General features: G+C 37.5%; 2 protein-coding genes across 2 annotated transcripts; both read right to left on the bottom strand.

The window, feature by feature from the left end:
• Positions 1-1,730: 1,730 nt before the first annotated feature.
• Positions 1,731-4,977, bottom strand: LOC125178837 (glycosylated lysosomal membrane protein-like). The gene is made up of 2 exons (XM_047883532.1): positions 4,943-4,977; positions 1,731-3,757 (listed from the first exon to the last, which is right to left on the bottom strand). Exons 1-2 carry the CDS (start codon positions 4,975-4,977, stop codon positions 3,535-3,537), a joined length of 258 nt encoding a protein of 85 aa, XP_047739488.1. The 3' UTR covers positions 1,731-3,534.
• An 8,484-nt stretch (positions 4,978-13,461) lies between these two features.
• On the bottom strand, positions 13,462-17,779 carry LOC108669092 (glycosylated lysosomal membrane protein A). The gene is made up of 5 exons (XM_018156379.2): positions 17,592-17,779; positions 16,455-16,592; positions 15,208-15,372; positions 14,611-14,805; positions 13,462-13,593 (listed from the first exon to the last, which is right to left on the bottom strand). The coding sequence occupies exons 1-5, from the start codon at positions 17,640-17,642 to the stop codon at positions 13,462-13,464; spliced, it is 681 nt and encodes a 226-aa protein (XP_018011868.1). The 5' UTR covers positions 17,643-17,779.
• Positions 17,780-26,797: the final 9,018 nt, after the last annotated feature.

The following is a 26,797-nucleotide window of genomic DNA, read 5'->3' as shown; positions in this document are numbered from 1 at the left end:
CTTAAGGCTCATCAAATTACTCGCTCTCAAAGCATTGAGAGGCCTGGTTTGACTGCTAGAAGCTCGTTGCATTGGATCTCAGTGGCATAATTAAACATAAATATAATCTGTACATGAAATGAAACATATATGAATAGATATGAAGCAAAATATAAATGAAATACATTCGCTGAATAATTATTCCAAGATGCGAATAGTATCATAAAGTGAGTTAAAGCCGTTTACAGAAACACTCCAGCTGCAACTCAGACCTTAGTTCAACCATGCATAGACAAGTCCCAGAAGTGTGACAGGGCTGTCATCTCGTATTACTATTTTACCTCCCTCAGCTTGAGGCTTAATTCAATTTACAAGGCATCAATCGATGAGAGACATTTGCTCAATAAAAAAACATAATTGAATAACGAGCATCGATGCGGAATTATTAACTCAATAGACAATAATCAGGTTACGTTGTGTCGCTTCCTGAACATAGTAGTTATTGAATAATGGTAGTTGGATCGTTAGTTCTTGTTTGTACGAGACTTTTTTTACACATAATTGGCATAATGAATATAACAATGGAAATACAAGCAATAGGATCCGAGACATCGTGTTCTGAACACAAATGAATGAATTATACAGACGTGCATGTTCTTCACTACATATAATGGAATTGTTTGTGTTTTCTGGATCGCTTTGCCGTCAGTTTCAATGCACTAAAATATTCACGAAATATTGAAAACTAATGGCTAAAAGTAGTGAACGTTAGGTTATTGTTATCGGTTTAAAGGAATCTAACGATATCGTTGGGTTCAGATTTGGTTATGGCAGATAGGGTTAGCTAAATCGCTAAGTCATTTTTTAGTATAAAAAAAAACTTTGTTTCAAGGATGTTGTACTGACTGTTAGGTCCTCCACTGCTAGTGCACCCAGAAATGTCGAAGTGATCGTTCAGTGGCGCATCGACGGAAGGAGTGGGAATTGCATTTGTGAGCTTCGTGAACATAACAGAATATTCTACAGTTTTAAAAACATTCCACACGCATCAAGCAACGTTAGAATTTTTTCGAAAGAAGCAACGCTAGGATTTTTTGCCGCGAAAGTCTCGCAATAAGATTGGATACGCCCTTCAGTTGAGAAGTCGTCTCTTCTGTAGAATCACTGACCCATACACAAGACACGAATCTAATCGCTGACGGCCTGACGACATCAGTTCCGTTCACACCGGCACTCCCATGAACTTAAGACTGTAAACGTGTTCAATATTTCATGGCAATTGCCAAGCCGCTGCCTTAAAAACCATACATTGGGTTCGATTACGGTTTTTGTAGCTCGTATTGGACAATTTTACGCAATGCGCAGGAGGAACATTTTTTCCGGCAAGTGGTAAAGTAAGGCAGCTGGAAGATGCGTTCAAAATAGTGGGTCGTGAATTTTTTCTTCACGCCACCGACTGTCACAATCACGCAGGTGGAAGAGGGAGCATCGCGAGCAGCGTACGCTCATCAAAAATTACAATAGCCTGTGGCATGCGCGCTGTCCAGACTTCGGCTCAATGTGCCTTCAACCTATGCGGTTATTTTGGAATTACATGCAAAATAATCGATGAGATGACACATAAAAGGAACATGTTGCAATACCGAAACCTACAAAAATTTTGCTTTTAACAACTCCTCAAAATGAGGTTGTTTATCGGGCGTCAATTTTAAACTGCCACGGCACTGCAAGGGATTGAATAAATCATGCGATAAAGTTGAAAAAATATTTTAATGAAAATTCACGTATATTTCATATTAAGATATATGCATTGGTTCATCAAATTCTCATGATGCACATAAAATGAAACAGAGCGATCATTGCAACTTTGGCTCCAAACTCGGTGCACGCGATGCAATAATAACCTGGCATTTCCTATTGAGCTTCGGAGTTCACAACCACCCAGCGCAGCAAGACAACACAATTGAGCAAATATCGTCACGCCCTCACACAATAAATGGAGTACAAAGTGGCGAGCGGCTGACAAGAAACACAAACTTCACTAACTCTTTGCTTACATCACATAATTTCCCTGGCAATCTTCTAACAGAAATTTTCCTGCGCTCGAGTACTTCCTAGGGACGTAAGCTAAGAGATAAATAGAAGTGGCTAAGAATATAGCAGGAAAGGGAACAACCATTACACTGTAACGAAAATATAAAAGGGCACACATGAACATAAGGAAACTTCGTAGCTAACAATGCCACCAATTCTAACGCTGATTCTTCCACTAAATCAACCGCCACAGCAAGCTAAGCATAATAGCTTGCTAACTACAGACTACGGGCACTCAAGGAGGCGAAGTGAGGAGAATTCATTGAATAGATTGACACAATACAAGTTTCTTCAAACGAATTGTACACGACACGCAAAGAAGTAGAGCAGCACATGAAGATCGAATGGCAAGAAACGCGCACAGACAAGAAAAGTATCCCAGATTTATTATAAACTATTTCGGATCGAACGATGGAAAAAATTCTTGACACATACCAAACAGTGCGCAATATTTATCATATGTAATGGAGTAATTGAATATTCATACATTGGTCGTAACTGAATATTCAGTTCACGATTTAATAACAGAATTGTTCGCGCCTCGGGAACAAAGAACAGAATCAACACCAGTGACGGCACCAGGTGTTGTCAGACCAACATTCCTCACAAGAATACCGCATACTAACTAATTTCCTGCAAAAACCCAGGCCAAATGAACTGATAGATACACCTAAATTATCCGCAACGATTTGCTTAATGATTTCGTAGATACTTTCTATTAGCGCTAATCGCTAATCTAAAACTTCATAAAAAACTAAGATAAAAATTAGTCTAGCATCACAAACATCAGAATGAAGCTGATTATTGCAGGAATGACGTACCTTCCTAAACCCACGGATAATTCTACACTTAGATGTTCATGTGAATGAAACTCGTCATGCTTATGTCACGGCCGCAGCATTCCACTGCTATCACCTGCAACGCAGCCTCTAGGTTAGCTCAAGACTCGCCTGCTACTCGTCGCGGTTTTTAGTTAAATTCAACTTGGAAGATTAAAAATTTGCTGGACGTGACAGAAATTGAAATTATGATACATGTGCAATTAAAGCCAAAGCTCCATTTATGATTGAACCATATTAACAAAGCTTCTACATGAAAGTTTACAAAGCTAATCATGAGGGTTCATCCGCAAAGTTTCACGAGCCTCGTCAAGTTGACTAGAGTTACCAGCATCATATGGGGGAGAACATCTTGGAAAGACCATACTTTTATTCTTTTAATTCAACGAAAATGTCAAGAAAATGAACCACAATATAAACATCCAATCTCAATTCTTTATCATAAGTGATTCCTTTGTTATCACAACTTTCTATCACTTACAACACGGCAAACTAAGTACAAAAATACGCAATAAATAATCATGATACGCAAAAAGTGTACAAGCCCAACAAATGAAAGCTGTTCGTATCAGTTGCCCACACTTTCTCTCTGGGCAAGAGACGTTTGTCCAGATGACTGAAATTATATCTGCCTCTGCACGTCTGGGGCCTGTGCCCCATCCTCTTCTTGTGAGAGGAGTGCCTCGTGATCGGCGCTGCGGCCCTTACGACACTTCCAGACGGCGAGCCCGATGCCCGCCAGCAGCATGGCCAGCACCGGCACCCCCAGGCCCACCACGATCACGATGAGCACGTTCGTTGACAGCCCCTCAGTGGGCGGTGAGCCGGACCCCGCCGTGAACGACCTGGCACAAAAGAAGTTAGCAGATACTGCGGGACAACTACCTAGTCCAAGAGGTTGAAATGATTATATATGTTCATCTATGAATATGTTTATCCATGAATAAGTTTATCTATAAATCTCCATTACATGATTAAATTAACACGAGATATCAGCCAGATCTCGTCACGTCATTGACGATTTTTTAAGTCATTGAACGGTGAATTTTGAAGAAACGGCGAAGAAATTTTTGAAGGACTCGAAGGCAACAACTCTTAAAGTCGGCGAATATACACACATTCATAATCAAATTATAATAAGGTGTCATACAGAAACAAATGGGCAGATAAGTAAGGACAAGTTATGAATTTCGATGCTTATCTTTGGATTATTCCAACTCAAGTTTACCAGCACGTGGTTAATAAAGATCAACATGTACTCATCAAGGTAGCTAAAAAACGGGATCTCATTCCATGGATACCTTTACCGTTATTCGTTGAGCCCTTTTACTGGGTGTAAGTTGTGTAAATGTGGTGCGAAATTCGTGACTGTGTTAGTAGTCACTTTTTAATTTGATTTTGCGTGTTGATGGCGTTGGACATTGTTCGCGATATACCTGCACTTCAGTGCGATGCTTGCTTGGGTAAGAGGGAGGCGGCTACGAGACAGATGCATGCTGCTCAGCCACTCAGCTTTTTTATCAAGGTAAACTCGGATGAAAAAAAAGGCTTGCGTTATTGTTGACGACGTGTGCACTTACGTGTGCAGAGCGCAACATTCGGCAGACTTGCAGTGAAACTTTTAGTATTTGTACTGGGAGGAAGTGTAGCGTGGCTGTAACTGTAACTCTCACCACACAATGTAGCTGGAGGAAGTTTAGTGTGACAGTAACTGCATCTCTCACCACACAGTGTAGCTAGTGGAGGTGTAGCATGGCTGTAACTGCATCTCTCACCACACAGTGTAGCTAGTGGAGGTGTAGCATGGCTGTAACTGCATCTCTCACCACACAGTGTAGCTAGTGGAGGTGTAGCGTGGCTGTAACTGCATCTCTCACCACACAGTGTAGCTAGTGGAGGTGTAGCGTGGCTGTAACTGCATCTCTCACCACACAGTGTAGCTAGTGGAGGTGTAGCGTGGCTGTAACTGCATCTCTCACCACACAGTGTAGCTAGTGGAGGTGTAGCGTGGCTGTAACTGCATCTCTCACCACACAGTGTAGCTNNACCTGTCTCTTATACACATCTAGATGTGTATAAGAGACAGGCCTGGTAGGTACTTTTGCTAAGGTCAATAGCCTACGTACTCAATACTATATAAAAAATATTTGCCATATTAAAAATTTTACTTGAAAAAAGTTTTAGACAGGTGTTGGCTCTAAAATTTCATTAACTGAATTTTTTTACAGGAAAAAATGCTATATGGCTGCTGATACTATGAAGCTTGCAGTGGACAAGTTTGATGTCAATAGTTAATGCCTAATGCCTAGTAATGGTATGTCCAACTCCATACTCCATGGATTATGGATACTATGGTAATCTCACATCAATAATACTGTAATCAGTGTAATGTATGGATATGGTACAAACGTACAATCTTATCAATAAAGAAAAAACAAGTACCTACATCAGCTACATCACTTACATCGGTTACATGTAACAGAAAATGTCATTTATTTTACATCTATCATCTAGGTATGAACTTTATGCCACTATTTTTAGCTTCACAATATTCTGATTAGTGATTAGTTTAGCACTTTAGCTGCTACAACATTTCTACAAAATGTGGGACCGTTAGGACGACTCTCCCGATTTACCTCGCCCAGTCGCCTGTCCCTTATTACCCCGTTAGACATGACGGACCGACGGTACTGGTTACAGACTGTCTCTTCTCATCACTCATGAGTCATGAAGAGAAGAGGAGTCAGAAGTGATAGGGCAGGGAGGCTCAGCCGCTCAGGCTGGGAGTGGGTTCTTGACGCTGGACGGACCCTTCGGCCTTCGCTATTTACACTCGTGGTACTGCCGTCTGCCGTACTGGTATAGAAGTATACTCCATGAGCAAGTAATATGTGAAAAATAGATGAATTTTTGCTAGTTAACTTTACGAATTAAAGGGCGATTGACACTACAGATATGTTCACTGGACGAACGCAGCTGACTCTCTAATTTTAACGGTCGCGCGTTAGCACCGCTGAAACCCGGAAGCCGAACACAAATATTGAACCCGGTTTTTCAGGAAAGATGTCATATTGGCGAGTTGAATTAGCTTTATGAGGGAAGTAAGTAGATCCAGAACCTGTAATAACTCGTCACACATAGATTCATCAAAATTATGCTGGTGTGTAATATTTGTTATGTTGTGATTTACAATCGGGATTTAGATCACGTAGCCGCTTCCAACTTCGAATACTGTGTCGTATGCCGAAGTAAAAATCGACCGCAATCATTGTTGAAACAATTCTAATTGCGCTTATGATTCGAATTTTATTTATATGCTAGAATGGAATTTGCACGGTGTGCAAATTGTTTTTTTTTTATTTATATGCTAGAATGGAATTTGCACGGTGTGCAAATTCTAATGTGATATTATCCTACCGTACCACAATGCACAATGAGAATCAAAAGTCATAAGTGTTTAAAAAAAATAAATTGCACCTATGGATCTTTTATTTATATAAAGTTTACTAACAGACGATAAATTATTATATGCATGGTTCAACTTCTGGAAGTAAATTTTAAAGCACGATCTCAACTTCGAACCTTTTTTTTACCGCTTCAGCGGTAGCTAGACAATAAGTTTTGTTAATAATTAATTTTTTTTGTTTGTGTGATGTGTCAATCCAGATTTATCCCTTCTTGACCGTAATTATTTACCACAATTTTCAGTGATAATAATATGTGATCACTCCAATTTATCCTCCTTCATAGGGCAGTTCGTTATTAATATTAAAAAATTCGTTCTGGATTGGAAGTGATAAAGATTGGATCATCTTAAATACATTTTCTTTCAACTTAGAGAGTCAATTTGGGAACCGTGCGTCCTGGTCAAGATATCTCCAGATGTTTGTATTAGCTAAACTTTACTGTTTTATAAATTTTCTGGGTTGATTAAGAAAGTTCTCAGTTGAAGGATTTTCTTAATGAGGGTTTTTTTGTCTCCTGTTATAATATATCTTGAAACTGCTGCAATAGAGAAATATCAAGGGTTATGTTAGAATTTAGAACAAAATCATCACATCGATGACCACAATTTGTCACTGCGAAGCAAGGATCAAAGATTGAAATAGTTGACAATAAGTTACAATGTTAGCCCATAATCTCGTTTTTTGTTTGATTAAATTATCTTTTCTAGGACGCTTCTCTTCTTTTTCTCGCCCGCAGACAACCTTTATCTTATCTTAACCTAGGCTTTAACCTACATTTGTACCTTTACATGCTTCTGTTAGGCTGACCTACCATGGGCATGATTTGCGTTTGTTGACGAATCTTTTCTTGAGCGCTTCTATTCTTGTTATCTAACAAACAAACTTTATTTTGAGACATCTTGGCAAGTAGTCAACCTCCTCTCACTCCTTAAGGCTCATCAAATTACTCGCTCTCAAAGCATTGAGAGGCCTGGTTTGACTGCTAGAAGCTCGTTGCATTGGATCTCAGTGGCATAATTAAACATAAATATAATCTGTACATGAAATGAAACATATATGAATAGATATGAAGCAAAATATAAATGAAATACATTCGCTGAATAATTATTCCAAGATGCGAATAGTATCATAAAGTGAGTTAAAGCCGTTTACAGAAACACTCCAGCTGCAACTCAGACCTTAGTTCAACCATGCATAGACAAGTCCCAGAGGTGTGACAGGGCTGTCATCTCGTATTACTATTTTACCTCCCTCAGCTTGAGGCTTAATTCAATTTACAAGGCATCAATCGATGAGAGACATTTGCTCAATAAAAAAACATAATTGAATAACGAGCATCGATGCGGAATTATTAACTCAATAGACAATAATCAGGTTACGTTGTGTCGCTTCCTGAACATAGTAGTTATTGAATAATGGTAGTTGGATCGTTAGTTCTTGTTTGTACGAGACTTTTTTTACACATAATTGGCATAATGAATATAACAATGGAAATACAAGCAATAGGATCCGAGACATCGTGTTCTGAACACAAATGAATGAATTATACAGACGTGCATGTTCTTCACTACATATAATGGAATTGTTTGTGTTTTCTGGATCGCTTTGCCGTCAGTTTCAATGCACTAAAATATTCACGAAATATTGAAAACTAATGGCTAAAAGTAGTGAACGTTAGGTTATTGTTATCGGTTTAAAGGAATTTAACGATATCGTTGGGTTCAGATTTGGTTATGGCAGATAGGGTTAGCTAAATCGCTAAGTCATTTTTTAGTATAAAAAAAAACTTTGTTTCAAGGATGTTGTACTGACTGTTAGGTCCTCCACTGCTAGTGCACCCAGAAATGTCGAAGTGATCGTTCAGTGGCGCATCGACGGAAGGAGTGGGAATTGCATTTGTGAGCTTCGTGAACATAACAGAATATTCTACAGTTTTAAAAACATTCCACACGCATCAAGCAACGTTAGAATTTTTTCGAAAGAAGCAACGCTAGGATTTTTTGCCGCGAAAGTCTCGCAATAAGATTGGATACGCCCTCCAGTTGAGAAGCCGTCTCTTCTGCAGAATCACTGACCCATACACAATACACGAATCTAATCGTTGACGGCCTGACATCAGTTCCGTTCACACCGGCACTCTGCAGTGCAGCTAGCCTAACAAATCAACAAAGTAAGCTGGAAGTAAAACCAAAGCGGTAATGAAAAGAAGAGTGTGCGAGGGATGAGTAATGATCAGGCAATTAGATGATAGCTGCTCTATTCACCAGTTAAAAATTATATTTATAAATAAAATATAGGGATGACAGAATGATGATAGCAGCAACTTTTGCCAACGATATCATATTTTGCTTCAAATATCATTGGGAAATTTTGCCAATTACATCTGAAGTAAATACGAGATAAAAAATGATCAAAGATGACATCTTATAGAGGCTCAAAGGAAAAAGCAAGCAAGTGGGACATTACGGTGTGTTTGTCACAAGGAGATCGACAGACTAGCAGAAAGCTTAGTTGCCAGGAGGTTTCTTTGAATGCTCTTGCCTCAGAGAAAAACTGATCCAGTTTAAATTTGCTCTGGGCAACATGATGGACATGAATCATTGTCAGACATGCACCCAAATTGATTACGTACATGTTGAACATAGTCAGTGTATCTTGTTTCAATGGTGTAAGTTTTTGGATGGCAATGACAAAGATTTAGTGAAACTTCATTCAAGCACAACACAAACAAACAAATGGAGTACTTTATTCTAAAGATAAGTAGCAAATGAAATTACATTTGCAGTCATTGAATCTGTTTAGAATCAATTTTTATGCCTGAGCAAAGGTCAAACATAAAACAATAAAATAAACTACATTAAAATAATAGTTATGTCTACATAAAATAAATGAGCTAATATATGGTACGTATTAGATATGCAAGCTTTTCAAATCTTTCTATTGTGTTATGTAGCCTCAGTATTAGGCGTTTAATGCCCATTGACAAAATTTTTCTATGTCAAATAGTTTTTGAGTTGTGGGGGTTTCCCTTAAAATTGCTTTACAGTTTTGCATTAGGTAGATCAATTTGTTCTTATGTGTTCCTAGTGTACTTATGTGTTTCAACTTTCAAGTGTTATTGTTGGATAGGTTTTGTGTTCTTGTTCCTGCACTTTTGCAGAGCGGCCAACGTGGGGCATATTCTGGGCCAATTTGGAGCGCATTCCGACAAGTTCTGAGCTAGTTTGATGCCAGTTCTGGATGAGTGACAGGCAAGCTGTGGGCTGACTGAGAAACATTGCAGACGATTCTTGGGCTGCTCTTGAGCTACTCGAGCTGACACTAGAGGCAAACATGGATGCCCTTTAAGTCCTGTCTAGCAACTCATGTCAGAGCTGCCCTAACGTGCCAGTTGAGTCTACCCCACTGCTACTCACAAGTAAGACCACCGCCATCTTGTTTCTTTGGTGCGGACGCCACTTGATGGACCAGGCCTGACCCAGGGCCCGTTTTGAGCCCTTGATTCCTTGGTTTCATTATTCTTGATTTGATTTATGCTACAGATCATTATTCTGGCCCAGTTTAGTTTATTTACCATGTATCATTGTTTATTCTTTACTGTTCAAACCAGTTTGGGCTGCTGGCTATTTATGTTCTCATGCTAGGTTCACCCCATCACTCATAGCCCTGGGCTGTCTCATTACTAACCAACTAATTTTGCACCCTTCACCTTCATGTACCACTGATTATATGTAATACATGTTTGCTTGGTTCTTCCTCCATTTGTTCCCTGAGTTTGTTTTACTTGGCTTCACATGCTGATACTATACCGGCCCGGACCGTCAACCTTTAGAGAGGCTGAGGGACAATAAGGGACATATAATAAGGGTAATAAGGGACAGTCCTCTGACATTTCTTAGAATTATAGCAGCTAAACTAATTGAAATATTGCAAAACTAAAAAAAATGGCATTAAGTTCAAAATTTTTCCTATCTATGTATCATAAAGCAAGTAAAGAAATCATACATTTACTACATTTAAAAAATCCCCCCAAAAAAGTGAGATTTTGGAAAAGTACCTTTGCTAAGGTCAGAAGCAAATAATTATTTGCAATATAAAAAATTCAACTGATATAAAATTAGCACACAGATGTTGGCTTTAAAACCTTCTTGACAGAATTTGCGTAGCTCATTCCCAAAAAAATTGGCAGCCATTTTTGCACAACTGAGTAATAAGGGACACCCCAAAAATGCATTTACAGTAAAAACCTTGGATAGCAAAGGCTCCATTTAACAAAAAAAATCAATTAAAATCAATGAATTTTATTCAATTTACCTCGTTCAGCGAAAAAAAAAATTCACTCAGCAAAAAAGGCATAATTGGCCATCACACAATTGTGCAGAGAATTTCATAGATAGAATTGCGCACCAGGCAACATAGAATGAGAAGTACCATAAAATGGGGTAACTTTGACCACTTTTTTTCCAAAATTATGCCATTTTTTTACTAGATAAATTAAACTTAAATTAAAACATGCAAAATACAGGTCCTGTCTCTTATACACATCTAGATGTGTATAAGAGACAGGCGTACAGGTGCGGTGAGATTGTAGCGAACAGGCACGGTCAGATGGTAGCACACTGGTGTGGTGAGAACAGGCCTCTCTTCGACATGCCTACTTCCAGTTACATGCCCTCATCCATGCCTGCTTCTGTTCTTCGAGGATCTGGAAAATAATGAGAGATGAATACATCGTGTAAATCGAGTGTCCTTAAGAATGCAGGCTCTCATAGACATTACACCAACGTTCTATCAATTTTGGAAATGCGTTGCAACGTACTATCTTGTATGCACTCACTCTAATTCTGATGAATGACAATTCAACACCAAGTTATGATATCTTTGGTAGATAAACAAATTTTGATAAGTGAATAATTTTTGAAAGTTCAAAACATAATCTTGTCATATATACTATCGATTGATTGAATTTGTTTAAAATGCTGGATGCCGTTTGGTATGGAAAATCCTTATGCCATAATGCATGGAGAGTGATCACTGATCAAATATCTGAACTTTCTTGGAACTATAGTCAAAAGATCAATAAAATTATTTCAATCATTTAAAATTAGTTCATTTGGTCACCTGATTGCGAGAAGACAAGTGTGGACTTACCGTTTAAGAGCAGGCCTCAAAGTCATTGGCCAAGTAGCAAGTANCCGCAACTATGCGCGATCTTCAACAAACGTTTTGTTTATTTGTTTACATTACGATGTTTATGTTTTTTCTGCAAGATATTTTTGGCAGAAACGGTAAAGCAATGCGGATTGCGGAAGTTGAAAATTTTATGAAATGACATGTTTGTGAAGTGCAAACCGCGATTTTTTAATCTAACAAAAATTTATGACAATCGAGCCGCGAGATTTCATACCTACTGAGTCTGAAATTATATGATATTAGAGCCGCGATATTTCAGACAAAAATAGGACTTTTCCAGACTAGCATATGATGGTTGTTACTAAAACATTCCTTTCTGTTTCAGATATGTTTTTTTACAATCTTTTTTTTTATAGTGAATTCACTTAACCCAATTAAAATGGTGTGAAATTACAAGCCATCCTGTAAGCTTACACCTTACCTTAGTCCTTTCCTTTCTGTTTCTAACCTTAGTGACCTTACAGATACAGAAGAAATGCTATATGGCTGGCTTGGCTGCTGATATGAAGCTTGCAGTGGACAAGTTTGTTGTACATGCTCAATGGCAATTATGGCATGCTTATGGATATGGTAAAATCACATCAATAATATGGTAATGAATGAATATTGTGATATCAAATCATATCAATAAAAGATAAACAAGTAAAAAAACACAGAAAATGTCATTTATTCTACATCTACATCATCTCCAAATTTCAGGAGGCTTTTAATTTTCATCTGGCAGTGAGCCAGTGAGCAGTGACTGGCACTGGCTGCAACTGGCCTGGCATCATACCAATTAGCCTACCAATCAACCAATGCAATAGCATAGGTATGGCATTTTTTCAGAGATACTCAGATAGGCTACCATTTGATAGCCCTTGCAAAAACTTTTAAAATGGGCCCAAACTTGTTTATGAAATCTTTCATGGTGAGAAATTATCGACAAAAAATGCTCAAAATCCCTTTTTACCCTGTTTGACGGTATTTATTTGCAACTTATTAAAGAAGGACGGTCATGGACCAATTACACTTACGATACACGTGACAGGCCATTACCAGTTACAATACGTTACCAATGACAGGGCACGATGCCCACGTGGGGCCATATAAGGCAAAAGCCAGTTTTGCATACAATTTTCTAAACCTAAATTTCTCAAGTCTTAGAAGAACAGACGTATAGCCTCTACTTGAGAATATGAATTTTAAAAATCTCAATAAGTTTAGAAATTTTTTTGTATACATACATAAATAACCCGACTAATAAAACAATTCTGTGCATCACTAGGGCCACACCAAAGAAAGGGAACGAGATGTACCTACGAGCAATATGCCGTCAGCAACACAAAGGTCAGCAGTGACGATTACGGTAGCGCTACTATTCGCGACTCCAGAAGAGTTGAGTCTTTTTTTGCAGGGATACGGTATGGTATGGTATGGTTCTAGCTAAAGCAAGAAAGCTTTAGCTAGAAAAGTCTCGCTTCATCGTCTATTAAACAAATTTTAAAAAATTCGCTAGACAAAGCCTTCGTTAATGCAGGAATTTAAATTAAGAGAATACCGTATAGTTCATTATGTGTTTAAATTTGCCATTTGTTAGCCAACATAATGGAATAGTCGTTAAAACTGCTATTAACATTTTCACCAAAATTCCATTCCCACTGAGAGTGAATTTGTCTCCTTACTGATATATTGAATACAATTTTATGGCTTCATTCAAAGTTTCTACGTTAGTCCATCGTCCTACCGCCACACCGTATTGAATACAGAAATTAACTCAATCTACCAAAAAATTGAGGAAATGTGTCAGCGTAAGTTTTCTCATGAACACTAAGCCCTAAACGGATAAGTAAATTTGACATAACGAGCAATATACCATCAAGATAAACATTAGTACAAACGTGCGCTCACTAGTCACTGGGGTTGGGGTTGGTGACGTTGAGGATGAGGTTGTCGAGGATGAAGTCGACAGCCGCGGCGGACGCGTGGCAGAACAGGCGCGGCGGGTCATCGGAACGCCGCCCCTCCAAACTGGCGCTCAACTGCACGCAGCGAGCCCGTCAGGGAAGGGAAGTTAGGAGGGGGAGCTTCATCGAATGAAGAGAACTGCATAATATATTAACCTTAAAACCTGCTTCACAACAAAGTATCTTGAAATGAGAGTAACAAGTTCTTAATGACCAATGAGAGGTAGAAGATCTCGTTTAAAGTTGAAGTATGATTACCATTACACGTGATGAGCTGACTAAACCCTCTAGAAATATAGTCCACCAAAACTACCTATATAAAATTAAACCCTCTAGAAATACCGTATTGTCCACCAAAACTATATAAAATTACATAGGGAGCACGGCATTACAGATTGGAATTGAAAATAATACCAAAAGGAAGTTAGGGAATCCAAGCCATTACCATGGCAGAAAAGTATGGGCGGGTAGAACTTAGGAATAAAATTAGGGGAGATGTGGAAATTAAATAACAGCCCAATCTTCAACTGAAATGAATTGAATTTGAAGACGCATGCTACTAGAGTTTTACCAATAAAAACACTGACAGGACAATTCTTTTTGTAGCCTAGTACTGCTTAGCCTCAAATAGTTTGGAGAAATATAGTTTAATTACTTAAACCAAGGCAGTAAGTTGAGCAGCTTCGCCTGGGCATTACAACGGTGTTTTCTTCAGTAACCGGTTATATGACAGATTACTGTGGCAAAATATTCTGTGCTCGTTTTGTGCTGTACCTAACGTGCTCGCTGCCTCCACTAGCAAACATCTATAATTTCTTATCTCAATGATGGTACCTACCTCATCAACCATTTAATATTGCCTTTCGTGGTTATGCACTATACCAATAACCCCTACAGTCTTCAAGCAAACAAACCACTATTATACAAGATTGAATCGACTTGATTATAAATGAAGGGCATAAATATGAGTACATTTAATTTGATATCAATACCAAGAAAGAGTGAACGAAAAAATCAGATGGCCTAAATTAGGTAGTTGTATCAGAGGCAGCAGTGACCATTTATACAAGAGTTGAGAAGTACGTAACTCACATTGATGTAAAGACCAGAGTTGGGTTCCAGTTCAGTGTTATTACAGTGGGTGGTGTAGAAGGACACGTGCACATCAGAGTCAGTGTAAGACACGGTGAAGTTCCAGTCAAAAAGCGAGCTGGGCAGGCTTATCTGTGCTGAGCTGTTGACGTTCCTTATGCTGCCTTCGTCGTTAACGTCATCAAAGAGGATGATCTGCTCATTAATCATTTATTTCAAGATACAAAAAAAAACTTTCTTGCAAAAAAAGTCTTAGTAACCAATGTTTCAGATAACAGTAATTGGGTAATTTTAAGTATTCATGATGGATGTTGATATGGATGGATTAGTCCTACTGCTACACTTATTTGATTGCAAATGAAATTATGGAATGATTGGTTACTACCGTATAAGTTATACTTCAGAGCCCTAATAGGGCACCAACAAACAATACAATGATCACAAGAAAAAAATCACCTGACATTGTCAATAATTTGAAATACCCAATAAATGATTAAAATTTTAAATTAATGCTTCAGTTTAAATTAATAAAATCTAGGAAATTTGAACAACATAATTGGGAAAGTATGAATGACATAATATGATTTGAAAAGTCACCTCAGTGATAGCAACACCAAAGACACTGAGGGGGGCAGGCTGGAGCTGGATGGCTGAGGCCTGATGACTTGCAAGCAAGGACCAGTCAACAGAAAGCTTGGCATCTGCTGGGGACTCGATGGCCATGAGGGTCGGGGCACCCACGGCTCCCCACACATGGTGGTACTGAACACAGTAGAGAGAAATGTGTAGAAAGTTAATATCTCATGCTCTTTCTTTCTCTTCTAAGCTTTCATGAAAACTGAAGCATAAAACAGTTATCAGATATCCGTGCTTTCATTGGAATGTTTCTCTTGAATTTATATGTAATAGGTGCAATGCCCATAGAAACTGTTCCACATAAAAGAAGGTCTCTATAGTTCTGAGATATTTACCTGGTATTTAAAAATAATTATAAGTGAAAAAAATCAAAAGCCTGAAAGGTCTGTGAGATTGTGTCTGCACCCAGTAACATCTGATTGCTATTTAGAAATTTTTGTGAAGGTGAGAAAGAATTTCATAACAACTTGGGAAATTTAAAACTTAAAAAAAAGGAATATAGAAGAGGGAGGAGGGTCATGTAAAACGTCTTTGTATGTTAATGAATAGTTGAACGGCATCATATACGTGTACTGATGATTTATAGGGAAAATATGGACTCAAACTTTCAAATTTTTCAATGGTACAGCATGAGTGATAGNAGCTGCAGGAAAATTGAGAGCATTTTTAACTATACTGACCATTGGATTGTGTAAAGCACAAGAAAACTACTACATAAAAGCACAGTAGTAAAAACTAAGAACCTACCTAGAGACAAGCTAGGGGAACATTTTTCAAGTATTTTGAGAAGTAACAGAAAAGCTCTTCAGCATTAAATGCAGGAATAGAGATTACAAAAAGCAAATAAAATGGGGAGCATAGGTTAAATATGACAATAATGGATAAAAATATAAATTTATCTCATACATATACATGGCATCAGACTATCAAAGAACACAAATTTGTTCCTATCATTTTTGAAATCTTCCTTAAATATTCTTAAAACGTATACCGTACAATTTGAGACACATTCATAACTAACTATAACTGAGAAATATTTATTCAAATATATGAGAAATCAAGTAGGTTGCATTTAATGAGCTTTCAGAGATAAAATTTCTATAAAAATCTTACATTTCAAAGGTAAGCATATGACTATCAAATTTCAATAAAACTATTAAATTTGAAAGAGGCATGAATAGAAAAGGTTTATTGTATGAAGACGGTACCTGAGTTGCATTCAGAGAATCTGATGGCCGAGAGATAACATCTACCAGCCAAGGCAGGGAGCAATCAGCAGTACTAGCGCTACAGTCGGGGTTGACCGTCACCGTGAGGTTCTTGCCCAGGGCTCCATGTGAGAGGAGCTGTGGGATTCACAATTATCAAATTCAAATATTATCATTATGGTAAAAAATTTCATCAAATGATTCAGACAACATAAGCTATGTTAGTTGCCTTTACTTTTTTTTACAAATCCGCCCACAAAGTAATTTTGTTGGGAAATGTTGATAATAGCAATGGCATTTTCATGTTCTGCTTTACCTTTTGCTTTTTCAGCTTCAACATTGCAATAACAGGATTTCTTTATTACTACAATCAAACTCGACCTGTTCAGAGTCCCACATGTGTCAAACATTTTTGGGCCTAACAACTACATACAAAACATATCTGCATGATCTGATATGAGAAGTTTCCTTTCTTTTTTATCATGGAACTTTCTAACTGATTTTTCTACCCACTTGATTAGATTGTTTACATTGTGTCCAGTTCAAGGTTTGTATGAAACTCATTTTGCCAATACAACAGAAATATGATTACCGTATAATTGGAGCATACTGCATACTGGTATACGGTACCATACAATTTGAAATTCTGTAATGATAATACACGTACAGTATAGGTATAGTTATTTTCAGCTAAATTATATACCTACGTACAAATTTTAATTTTCATTACTTATACAGGCTCATAAAAGAAATTTGAATGAATGATAATTTTTTATAATATAGCATCATAGAGAGAACAATAGAGTTGAGCATACATTTCAAGGACAGCCTTCAGGGTGAACCAGAATATTCTTCAGCAGCTGAGTACCGTAAGAATTTTGGTACCAAGGCTTCTACAACCAAAATTAAATAAAAGTCTATATGAGAAGTGTATATGCATTGAAATTTAGAAATAAATGTAGCCTAATCAGGCCACAAAAAGTTGGTGGGGGTATAAAAAGAATAAGGGGTTTTATAACTATAAAAATTGAAACTATATTTGCACCTATGTATATATAATTATCACAGGGGATATCTTAAAAATTAAATCTATGTACAAAAGAATTCTTTTACAAGAATATGAAAATTACTACTCACCAGATTAGAGATCAGAAGAAACAGCATGCAGACTCTAAATGAGTTTTCCATTCTTTGATCTAATAATTGATCTAGTCTTTGAACTAATTATAATTATTCAATAATAATAACTGAAGCCCAAGTGTTAAAATCTAGACCAGATACAAATAAATAAAGATATATGAATGGGAAATAACACTAATATAAAAAAAAAACATTTGAAAATCTGTAAATAAAAGGGAAGTCAGTGCTTAGTATTTTCAATAAAATAAATGAGAAGGCCATCATAAATTATAAAAGAAGAGTACCGTCAACCTTAAAATGGTGTGAAATTACAGGCCGTCCTGTAAGCTTACAGATACAGAAAAAATGCTATAAGGCTGCTGATATAAAGCTTGCAGTGGACAAGGTTATTGTCAATGCTCAATGGCATGTTCATGGATAAGGTAATATCGCATCAATAATATGGTAATATTGCATCAATAATAGGGTGCCGTCAACTGGGGTGACTTCCCCTGTGTTTTTTATTTTGTTTTGCAAACAAAAACGAGGTCATAAATGCTAGGGTCGTAAACGAGGTCATAAACGCCAGAGTGACTTTGGCCATCATTTATAAGCCCCACTTTTGTTTGCAAAACAAAATCAAAAATGCAGCGGAAATCACCCCAGTTGACAGTAATTATGTATATGGTAATATCATATCAATAAAGGAAAAACAAGTTAAAATCACAGAAAATGACATTTATTCTACCTCTACATCATCTACAATGAAAGAGGAAGACTTCAGAGTACTGTTAGTAATGGATGAGTACACTCTGCATGCTTCAAATGTTTTAAAATGAAGTTTTATTCCAAGTGTCCCGAGTAGCCCCGTTCGACGAGGCTACTCGGGACACTCTTTTTTTGCTTCTAGCACCTTCTGAATAGCATATGGAATTTTTTTGGAGAAGCCATGTGTAGTCCTTGCAAAGAGCTTTGAAATGAGGCTAAACTTGTTTATGATGAAATGTTTCATGGTAGAAGTTATGAATGAAAAACATTCGAAATCGTCCCGAGTAGCCCAGGTTGACAGTAGTTGAAAGTAATATTTAATTAGCATTTAAGTAACAATTTGTAATACTGTTACCATGAAGTGGGGTGACTTTGGCCACACCTAGGCTCCAACAGAAACAAATGGCAGCAAAACAAAATAATAAACATTGCCCAAAGTCACCCCAGTCACTTTGGCCAATGTTAATCATTTTGTTTTGCTGCCATTTGTTTCTGTTGCAGGTGTGGCCGAAGTCGCCCACAGTGGCCAAAGTCACCCCACTTGACGGTATGCTGTAGTGTAAATTATCAAGATCACATATGAGTATAAGCACAGGCTGCACAGCTACTTTGGTTCTTTTATTTCTTTAGACATAAAATCAATGGGTGTTCAATGACAAAATTAGACAATTTAAAATAAAAATTTTATAAAACATTTGCAGGTTGACCTGTGATGTTCAACCTGTTTGGTGAAAAGGATATATACGGTACCATACTTGCTCTGTCCCTCTATGCATATTGCAACCTAGCAAGGAAAACGTCTACTGTCCATGCTGCAACTTGATTCTGGAAGTGGTGAATTTATTTATTTTTGTGTCCAATATATTTTTGAACCATGAATTTTTTCTAAGCCATGGGAAGCCATTTTTGAAAACTAGTCTGACTAGCTGTGAAAATATATTGAACAAAAACTGTAATGTTACCTTAGGATTAGCCTCAAGGGCGTTATTTTTCCTTTAGATGCAATTTAGCCGTGATAACATTGTTATGGGGTGTCACTTATACTGCTGGAGAATTGCCCAAAACATTCAGAAGACAAATTTTTTTTGATTACTTGAAAAATATTTTCTCCATCATCCCATCCTATGTAGTATATAAAAAATTCAAAATTGTTAAATGTTCTCTATATGTTTCAGACAACTTTCTATCAATTAGTCCCAAAAAATAATAAGCTTCTCAAGTTCTTAGGCTTGAATTGGCATTTGGCAAATTGGCAGGTCCTGATCAGAGTCAAGGTTTACTCACTTGGCCTGCCAGGTCCAGAATTTGCTGGAAGCCTGGAATATATATAGGTAAGTCAACAATGATTTAGGAAATATTTCATATTATGTGGCCATTTCAGACAATTCTCCATCAATTACCTAGTCTGACCAAAAAAATAAACTACATTAATGATTAATCTAAGATCAGGCATCATGGGACTGATGAATTTTTATCTTAAATCCTTGAATTTTTAAAAAATATAATACTGTCAAATGGGGTAATAAGGTACAGGTGGGGTAATAAGGGACAGTCCTCTGACATTTCTTAGAAATATAGCAGCTAAACTAATTGAAATATTGCAAAACTAAAAATAGTGGCATTAAGTTCAAAATTTTTCCTATCTATGTATCATAAAGCAATTAAAGAAATCATACATTTACTACATTTAAAAAATCCCCCCAAAAAAGTGAGATTTTGGAAAAGTACCTACCTCTGCTAAGGTCAGAAGCAAATAATTATTTGTAATATAAAAAATTCAACTGATATAAAATTAGCACACAGATGTTGGCTTTAAAACCTTCTTGACGGAATTTGTGTAGCTCATTCCCAAAAAAATTGGCAGCCATTTCCGCACAACTGAGTAATAAGGGACACCCCAAAAATGCATTTACAGTAAAAACCTTGGATAGCAAAGGCTCCATTTAACAAAAAAAAAAATCAATTAAAATCAATGAATTTTGATTAAATTTACCTTGTTCAGTGAAAAAAAATTCACTCAGCAAAAAAGGCATAATTGGCCATCACACAATTGTGCAGAGAATTTCATAGATAGAATTGTGCACCAGCCAACATAGAATGAGAAGTACCGTAAAATGGGGTAACTTTGACCACTTTTTTTCCAAAATTATGCCATTTTTTTACTAGATAAATTAAACTTAAATTAAAACATGCAAAATACAGGTCTATACTCTAGCTTCACTCACCATAAATTGCTGGCTCCTGCCTCTCATATTTTTGATGAAATTTAAAAAGAAAGTGATGGTCTTTGTAACCCCAGCTCTTGGGGTTTCTTTGACTGGGTGGTAAAATCAATTTTATTTTTTGGTAAAATAACTCCAAATAACTCCAGGGTTTGGTACATTGTAGTAGAACTCTTCTAGTTACATAAGCAAATGACAAATTTTAAGGAAAGTGTCATAGTTTGCAAATTGGGGGCACAGCCCCCCAATGGGGGAAATATGACCACCTAATGGCAGCCGTGATGGGGTAACATTGACCAGCTTGGAAATTAAATTAAAATTACCATTTATAAGGCTCTGTAGAGTCTGAAACATAATGAAAAAACATTAATAGGTGTATCAAACATAAATGTGTTATATAGGTACCATACCTATGGTAATTTTAACTTAATTTCCAAGCTGGTCAATGTTACCCCATCACGGCTGCCATTAGGTGGTCAGAGTTCCCCCATTGGGGGGTGGCACTCCCATTTGCAATCTATGACACTTTCCTAAAATTTGTCATTTGCATATGTAACTAGAAGAGTTCTACTACAATGCATCAAAACCTGGAGTTATTTTACCAAAAAATAAAAAATTGAAGGGGGTACTCCGACAGGCTTTAAATAATAGCTCTTTTTCGTGGGTCACATTTCTAATTTTTCACCTATTAGATATGCAAACTTTTTAAATCTTTCTATTGTGTTACGTAGCCTTAGTATTAGGCCTTTATTGCCATCGACAAAATTTTTCTATGTCAAATAGTTTTTGAGTTTTGGGGATTTTTGTTAAAAAAATGAAAAGTGGTCAAAGTTACCCCAGGAGTCAAAGTAACCCCATTTTACAGTAATCAATCTAAATTATGATTTATTTCTCCAAAAATGTGATGGTTGTCATGTAAATAATCCTTTCTGTTTCAGGTATGTTTTTTATGATTTTTTTATTATAGTGAATTCACTTCACTCAATTAAAATGTTGTAAAATTACAAGCCTTCCTGTAAGCTTACAGATACAGAAGAAATGCTACTATATGGCTGCTGATATGAAGCTTGCGGTGGAAAAGGTCATTGTCAATGCTCAATGACATGTCCATGGATACACACATTCAGTATCTCACTGTCTCACAGACTCACATCAATAATATATTAATGTATCATTGTATCATTTATATGGATATGGTACCAACAAATGGGGTAATAAGGGACAGGCAGGGTAAATCAAGATGCGCGTCCCACATTTTGTAGAAATGTTGTAGCAGCTGAACTAATCAAAGTATTGCAAAACTAAAAATAGTGGTGTAAACTTCAACATTTTTAGTACCTATCTATTATCTATACAGCTAGTTAAGAAATCATACATTTACTATCTCTAAAAAATAGCTGAAAAAAGTGTGAAAAGTGCAATTTTGGAATAGTACCTCTACTAAGGTCTGGAGCAAAAAAAAATATTTGCCGTATTAAAAAATTTTACTTACATAAAAGTTGCACACAGGTGTTGGCTTGAAAATGCGATTGACAGAATTTGCCTATCTTGTTCCAAAAAACAATGGCAGCCATTTCTGCGCCACTGGGTAATAAGGAACATGCCCGGTGCCCCCAGGCCCAGGGTAATAAGGGACACCCCTAAAAACACATTCACAGTTTAACTTCAGTTAGCCAAAATTCCAGTTAACAAAAGAATTAATTAAAAACAGAATTTTGATTACATTTACCTCACTTAGCTAGTGAAAAAAAATTTCACTTATCAAAAATTTATGCATCATTGGTCAATGGTCATCACATGATCACAGAATGAAAAGTAATAAACCTAAACAATGATTTATTTATCCAAAGTCCAAAACATATGATGGTTCTTACTAAAACATTCCTTTCTGTTTCAGATATGTTTTTTTACAATATGTTTTTTTTTATAGTGAATTCACTTAACCTAATTAAAATGGTGTGAAATTACAAGCCATCCTGTAAGCTTACACCTTACCTTAGTCCTTAGTGACCTCTTACAGTTACAGATACAGAAGAAATGCTAGCCTATATCAGTATATGGCCATGGTGGCAGGGAATTATGCTCTGACCGCAACGCCGCCCGGGGCGACGCGTGACGCATGTCCTCTGCAATTAATTTTAACCATTACTTGTTCAGAATTCATTTAGAATTATTTCTTTTTCAATTCCCTATTTAGAATTCCTTACCTTAAAACATTTATTTTATTAGGAAAAATACAGTTTTTCAGTATGTTACATTAATACATTGTTGCTATATTTATGTCTCACATGTTCCATAAAAACAAATAACAGCACTCAGCAAGTTCGATAAAAACTTAGATGAACTGCCTATGTTACAGGAACACAGACTTGCCGGACGGACATTATATCCGCAATGTATACTGTTAAGCAACATTTGGCCTATGTTATAAGCACTTACATTTGGTCTCTTCAACAGGGGGTACGAACGAAGGCCGGGACCTGGACATGATACTTGATGTTCATCAATTATCAGGGAGGACGTCCTGTCTGACCTGCCAGTATATGGCTAATGATATGAAGCTTGCAGTGGACAAGTTTGTTGTACATGCTCAATGGCATGTTTATGGATAGGGTAAAATCACATCAATAATATGGTAATGAATGAATATTGTGATATCAAATTATATCAATAAAAGATAAACAAGTAAAAAAACACAGAAAATGTCATTTATTCTACATCTACATCATCTCCAAATTTCAGGAGGCTTTTAATTTTTATCTGGCAGTGAGCCAGTGACTGGCACTGTGACTGTGGCACAGTGGCACTGGCTGCGACTGGCCTGGCATCATTCATACCAATTACCAATCAACCAATGCAAATTGCAATAGCAAATAGCATATGGCATTTTTTCAGAGATACCTAGGCTACCATTTGATAGCCCTTGCAAAAACTTTTAAAATGAGCCCAAACTTGTTTATGAAATCTTTTATGGTGAGAAATTATGGACAAAAAATGCTCAAAATCCCTTTTTACCCTGTTTGACGGTATTTATTTGCAACTTATTAAAGAAGGACGGTCATGGACCAATTACACTTACGATGCGATCAAACTGCTTGCCAGCTATGAAAACTGGGGTCCGAGAGACTTGACAGCTAATTCTGTCAGTGTCAAGTATCAAGTCGTTGCTGCTAACTTACCTTACTTGATTAGATTAGCTTCAGATAAGACAATAATGTGAGGCGAGACTACGAAGTCCGGGAGTCGGAGATGTCGGGCTCAAGTCAAGTTCTTCTTCAGTTCTTGTTACTTCTAATGGGAGCACCGGAAACTGATCAATTTAGCCCATTGATGGTACAAGCCTACAAGGGCAGACGAGCTTAAGTTCTCAACTGCTAAAGACGTTAAAGTGATCCCTCAAATGCTACAGAGAATCGACGTTTTCTCCAAACGTAGGTACCTATCTTAACTTCAGGTCACTCGAAACCTGAAACGTGAGTTACGTGACGGGCTGACGGCGCTGCTATTTAAATTTGCGGAATTCTCTCAGTCGCGGCATTTCATTGAACAGTTCTGTCACATCAGCAAATTGCATGTTGAACTAGTTTCAACCATGAGTAAATTGCGACACTTATTTACCTACGAAGCTGAAAAAATCGATGGACAAATGAGTTTAATTGATTTATTTAGGCTGATTGATTTATTGCCGTGTGATGCAAAGCAGTTTGTGAACTACTGTCTTCTGAGGTTCTTTCTAATTATTTCAAAAACATTTGCATTTTTTTGTCACTTCTTACTAGTACCTACTACTTATGACACTATAAGCATTTGATGCTCATTTATTTTAGCCCCGGTTCGGATGCATATGCACAGTAGGATCTGTCTCAACCGTTATTGCGCAATTTTCCAACAACTGCACTCATGCAGTAAGTGCCCAGTAGTAAAAAAATTCTGGCAGCAAACAACTGTTAATCAGATAGGGAACCGAAATACATGTAGGTATTTGCACCAACGCGTCTCAACCGAAAGAGGCCAGTACAAATTTAAAGCGTCGAGACTTCATATGTAACCATAATTATAGTAGCTGTGGTGTTAACGTTTAATTGGCCTTATCCAGCCGGTCGCCAATTCAAGATATCGCAGAATTCTCAAATCTTGCTGTGGTTTCAAACCCGCAACTCACTGTTCCAGTCGTGCGGCCATCGGGCCACTTTGTCGGGTTGACCAGAACTGCCACAGGAAGCTGGGATCGAACCCAAAACACATTGTTCAAATCTTGGTACTCTGCCGATTTTTAACCACTGTGCCACTCTGTCCAAGGAACGCATAATCGTGAACAGTCATTAGATAGCGACCGTTCCCAATACAAGTGTGACGGTATGAATATTGTGATTTTTATTTTTTTAAAGGGCTAGAGCTGTTGCCATCGACTGAGCTGCTTTCTCCGAAACTCTCGTGATGATGTTATAATTATTTAATATGATTTAAAATGTACGACTTTAATGTGTATTGTAAGTATTAATATTAATGTTAGTATGAGAAACATAAAAATTAGTTCTATTATGTTAGTATGAGAAACATAAAAATTAGAGATACGTTATGCATAATATTAGTGCTATGTAGCGAGATCCGCTACATGAGCATATTTTTGTTTCGTGACTGTAATATGGAATCTCGTCTAGCTGTGGTGTTTGTAGGATTTAGTTAGTGTCTTGGGACGAGATAAGGTGTAGCTCCAACGTGATTGGTTGAGCCGCTCCTGACCTCGTCATAACGCGCGCTAGGTAGTCGTGAACAATGGAGAGTTTTGTCTCTTTGGAATTAGTTTAAGATTTATTCGCTTTGATTTGCCATTATTTTGTCGAAGGTTTTCATCTTTTGCGATAATCGTAACGATTTACAGTTGTACTGTACCAAGATAAGTGTTGTTAATAGACGATACAATCGTTAATTAAAGATGCTACGTCACCATCTTGCGTAAGGAAGCTAGACATCTTAGAGGTAGATGTTTCATAAGAAGTCGATTATAACTTAAAGTCATGTCGTCCCAATGTTAAACTCTTTATTAATATGATTTTATTAGGTGATAGTACTTATCATTATATTTGATAATGCTTAGTCAATATTCATTTGTCTAGTCTATCGACAAACTGGTATCAACTCAGGCGCTCGCGAGTAATTATCCTCGAGTTATTCTATCTTAAATAAACTTTCACTTATCATTATGTGACCAAAAGATTATATTATGATTCCATTTTGTTGTAATATACTATGTTGTCTATATCTTTGCATATAGACGAATTTAGTAGCCCATTTCTTGTACATTGTAAACGGGGTGTTGAGGTAAGCTCATTTTGGCTTAGTTACCCCCTCGTTGTGTGCGCTCGGAAGTTGTGTGTGCTCAGTGGTGCTGGGTTGGGGTGACACGGTTTCGACTCGAATCAGGCAGAGCCAAATTTGGGCTTCCATGAATAAACTCCACCGCAGTTCTGGGCATAACTCTCAATGAGTTCCTCTAACAGCATAGGATAAAATAACGCAAAATAGGATAAAATAAATAACGGCATAGGTGGAGTTCTTGGATAGTTACAGGTTTTGGCTGCGTTGGGCGGTTAACAGCCGTTCAAATCGCACCCTCGAGGTAGAGGCTAATAACCTCTGCGCTCGAGTTAATTGTTAGCGGCTTATTGGGGGCTAGTACCCTCCAATAGTCTTGCTTTTGAGGCGTAACTGCCACCCCGATCCTGTGTGGTTGTTAGCATCTCGGTGCGGTTAGTTCCCGTACGATTTGCTGTCCATCTTTGTGATTCTTGGCAGTGTATTAGGGCTAGGACCCCAGGTCTCTGCATCTGGTCGTCGGCATCTCGGTGCGGTTAGTTCCCGTACGATTTGCTGTCCATCTTTGTGATTCTTGGCAGTGTATTAGGGCTAGGACCCCTAGTCTCTGCATCTGGTCGTCGGCATCTCGGTGCGGTTAGTTCCCGTGCCATTTGCTGTTCATCTCCGTGTTCTTGGCAGTGGATTAGGGCTAGAACCCCTAGTCTATGCATCTGGTCGTCGGCATCTTGGTGCGGTTAGTTCCCGAATCATTTGCTATCCGTTTGATGATTTGGCAGTGTATTAGGGCTAGGACCCCTAGTCTCTGCGGCTGGTCGTTGGCATCTTAGTGCGGTTAGTTCCCGTACCATATGCTGTGCGTTTTGGTGATTTGGCAGTGTATTAGGGCTAGAACCCCTAGTCTCTGCGGTTCGTTGT

Source organism: Hyalella azteca, unplaced genomic scaffold, assembly GCF_000764305.2.
Source record: "Hyalella azteca isolate HAZT.00-mixed unplaced genomic scaffold, Hazt_2.0.2 contig13200, whole genome shotgun sequence".
Lineage (NCBI taxonomy): Eukaryota > Metazoa > Arthropoda > Malacostraca > Amphipoda > Hyalellidae > Hyalella > Hyalella azteca.
The sequence above is the reverse complement of the archived record's forward strand: the minus strand, read 5'-3'. Positions and strand labels throughout refer to the sequence as shown.